Source organism: Carcharhinus amblyrhynchos, unplaced genomic scaffold (genome assembly GCF_965287045.1).
Source record: "Carcharhinus amblyrhynchos unplaced genomic scaffold, sCarAmb.v2.hapA scaffold_958, whole genome shotgun sequence".
Classification (NCBI taxonomy): Eukaryota; Metazoa; Chordata; class Chondrichthyes; order Carcharhiniformes; family Carcharhinidae; genus Carcharhinus; species Carcharhinus amblyrhynchos.
This window is the reverse complement of record NW_027650698.1, coordinates 336-3,314: the sequence shown is the minus strand read 5'-3', so window position 1 is coordinate 3,314 and position 2,979 is coordinate 336. Positions and strand designations below refer to the sequence as shown.

General features: G+C 61.8%; 1 protein-coding gene across 1 annotated transcript; it reads right to left on the bottom strand.

Annotated features, from left to right (window-relative positions):
* Positions 1-1,533: 1,533 nt before the first annotated feature.
* LOC145340366 (reticulon-4 receptor-like 2) lies at positions 1,534-2,753 on the bottom strand (the record flags this gene model as incomplete). The annotated part of the gene is made up of 1 exon (XM_080184822.1): positions 1,534-2,753. A coding segment is annotated over one exon (1,220 nt), but the record flags the coding sequence as incomplete, so codon positions are not given.
* Positions 2,754-2,979: the final 226 nt, after the last annotated feature.

Genomic DNA, 2,979 nt, shown 5'->3' with positions numbered 1-2,979 from the left:
GGCGCTCCCTCAGCACTGACCCTCTGACAGTGCAGCGCTCCCTCAGCACTGACCCTCTGACAGTGCGGCGCTCCCTCAGCACTGACCCTCTGACAGTGCGGCACTCCCTCAGCACTGACCCTCTGACAGTGCGGCGCTCCCTCGGCACTGACCCTCTGACAGTGCGGCGCTCCCTCGGCACTGACCCTCTGACAGTGCGGCGCTCCCTCAGCACTGACCCTCTGACAGTGCGGCGCTCCCTCAGCACTGACCCTCTGACAGTGCGGCGCTCCCTCGGCACTGACCCTCTGACAGTGCGGCGCTCCCTCAGCACTGACCCTCTGACAGTGCGGCGCTCCCTCAGCACTGACCCTCTGACAGTGCGGCGCTCCCTCGGCAGTGTTTGCCAGTGATCTCCCTTTTCCGTTGAGTCTCCCGGCGTCTGAATCTTTATTTGGAGATATTGGGAATGGGCTGACCTCCAGCAGCCAATTGGAAGCCAAGCTTTGTCCTCTGCCTGCCGCCATGTTTGATTGCCCTGGCAACAAGACACCCACAATGCACCTGTTATCCAACCACTTCCTGTTTATTTCATCGTGCAATAAGTGTCCAAAATTGTCATCTGTACATCAGCCCCCCCATTTCCCCTCCCCCTCCCGTCCACCCCTCCCCTCCCCGTCCCCCTTCTCCCCACCCCTCCCCTCCTCTCCCCATCCCACACCTCCTCCCCCTCCCCCTTCCACACCTCCTCCCCACCCCCTCCTGTCTCCCACCTCCTCCCTCTCTCCCTCCTCTCCCTGGCTCTCCTCACCTCTCAATCCCTTCCCCCACCCCCACCTTCTCCCTGTTGGGATGGGACCCCACCAGAGTTCCTCTTCCTCCAAATTCCGAATGTAGTCCATCCTGGGGGTGGGGAAGGGTGGGATAGAGAGATGGAGGCTCAGTGTCCATCCTGGGGTCACAGTTCAAGAGGCAAAGGGTCATTGTCCATCCTGGGGTCAAAGTTCAAGACTCGAAGGTTCATTGTCCATCCTGGGGTCAAAGTTCAAGAGGCAAAGGTCATTGTCCACCCTTGGGTCAAAGTTCAAGAGTCGAAGGTTCATTGTCCATCCTGGGGTCAAAGTTCAAGAGGCAAAGGGTCATCGTCCACCCTGGGGTCAAAGTTCAAGACTCGAAGGTTCATTGTCCATCCTGGGGTCAAAGTTCAAGAGGCAAAGGGTCATTGTCCATCCTGGGGTCAAAGTTCAATCGGTGAAGAAACATTGTCCAATCTTGGGTTCAAAGTTCAAGGGGTGATTTTTTTTTTCCAATCTTGGGTTGACAGTCGATTGGCTGGGGGAGGGTGTCGGGTGGGGGGGGGTGGGTGGCTGGTGGTGGGGGGGGGGCGGTGTGACAGGGCTGGAGAGACAAGCTGTTGAGGCCTGGTCCACATTGAGGGGTTGGGGGGTGGAGGAGGGGTCAGTGTGAGGACAGGGATAGGGAGGGAAGGGTGGGGCAGCCCAAGGGGAGGAGGCGAGGTGGTCTCCCTCCCTCCCTCCCTCCCACCCACCCACCTCACAACCACTGGAAGGCAGTAGCGGCCCAGATGGGGAAGGGGAAGGTGCCAATGACCAGCTGGGCAGCGTGGGGAATGGAGGCCCGGCTCCTGCAGCGGCCCCTGGGGCACCGTTCCGGACCCTCGGGGGTGGGTTCCCCGTAGTAATCAGGCCAGTAGTCAGGCCGCGGGTCCTGCTCTCCCGGTGAGTCGTTCAGCCTGGTGGCGTTACCGGGCTCCCCGCGACCCCTTGCCCGGGGAGGGAGGGGGTGCCAGGGCACCGGGACCCTCCTCCTCCTCCACCTCCGCCAGCCCCAGCGGCCCCCAGCGGCCCCCGGCTCGGCGGGACAGTCCCGGAGGTCAGAGGGGGTGAGGAGTCGCAGGTCGCGTCCCCGGCGCTCGGGGGGTGAGGCGCAGGTCAGCGGCGAGCTGGCACCCGGAAAGCGACGGAACCATTGCCAGAGGGAACGGGCACGGCAGTCACAGGCCCAGGGGTTCCCGTTGAGCCGGAGGAAACGCAGGGACACCAACGGCAGCAGGCAAGGCCCCGGTAACTCCGTCAGGCCATTATCAAACAGGAAGAGGGTGGCCAGGCGACGGAGATCACGGAACGCCGGGCGCTGGATGTGGGTGAGCCGATTGTGGTGAAGGAGAAGGCGGTCGAGATTAACCAGGCCTCGGAATGTGTTGGCAGACAGGGTACGGATCCGGTTTCCGTGCAGGAAGAGGTAGGAGAGGTTGGCCAGGTCCATGAAGAGGTTGTCTGGGAGCTGGGAGATGTGGTTCTCCTGGAGGTAAAGGTACTGCAGGGCGTACAGTTTACGGAAAAGGCCTTGCGGGAGCTCCAGTAACCCACAGCGATGAAGGTGGAGAGTCTGCAGCTTCTCCAGGCCCCAGAAGGTGGAGGGATCCAGCCTGCGCAGGTAGATGTTCTCACCCAGATCCAGCTCCTCCAGCTGGGCCAGTCCGCTCAGGGCCCCCCTCCCCACACGGCTGATGTTATTGGCGTAAAGCCACAGGATGGAGACGTTGGGGGGGAAGGAGCCGGCCCCCAGCTCCTCAATCCGGTTGTTCTGCAGGAAGACACGGGCCCCCCCCGCGGGCACAGCTGCTGGAACGCGGGTAAAACCCTGCGACTGGCAACTGACGGTCAGCGGGGCGCGGTAACAGGTACAGAGAGGGGGGCATCCGGTCACCAATGGAGACATCACCAAGAGGAGCCACAGGACAGAGTATCCCTCTGTATCGGAGAGAGAGGGAGAGGGAGGGATAGGGAGAGGGAGAGAGAGAGAGAGAGAGAGAGGGAGGGATAGGGAGAGGGAGAGAGAGAGGGAGGGATAGAGAGAGAGAGGGATAGAGAGAGGGATAGAGAGAGAGAGGGGGGGAGGGATAGAGAGAGAGAGGGATAGAGAGAGGGAGGGATAGAGAGAGGGATAGAGAGAGGGATAGAGAGAGGAGAGAGGGGA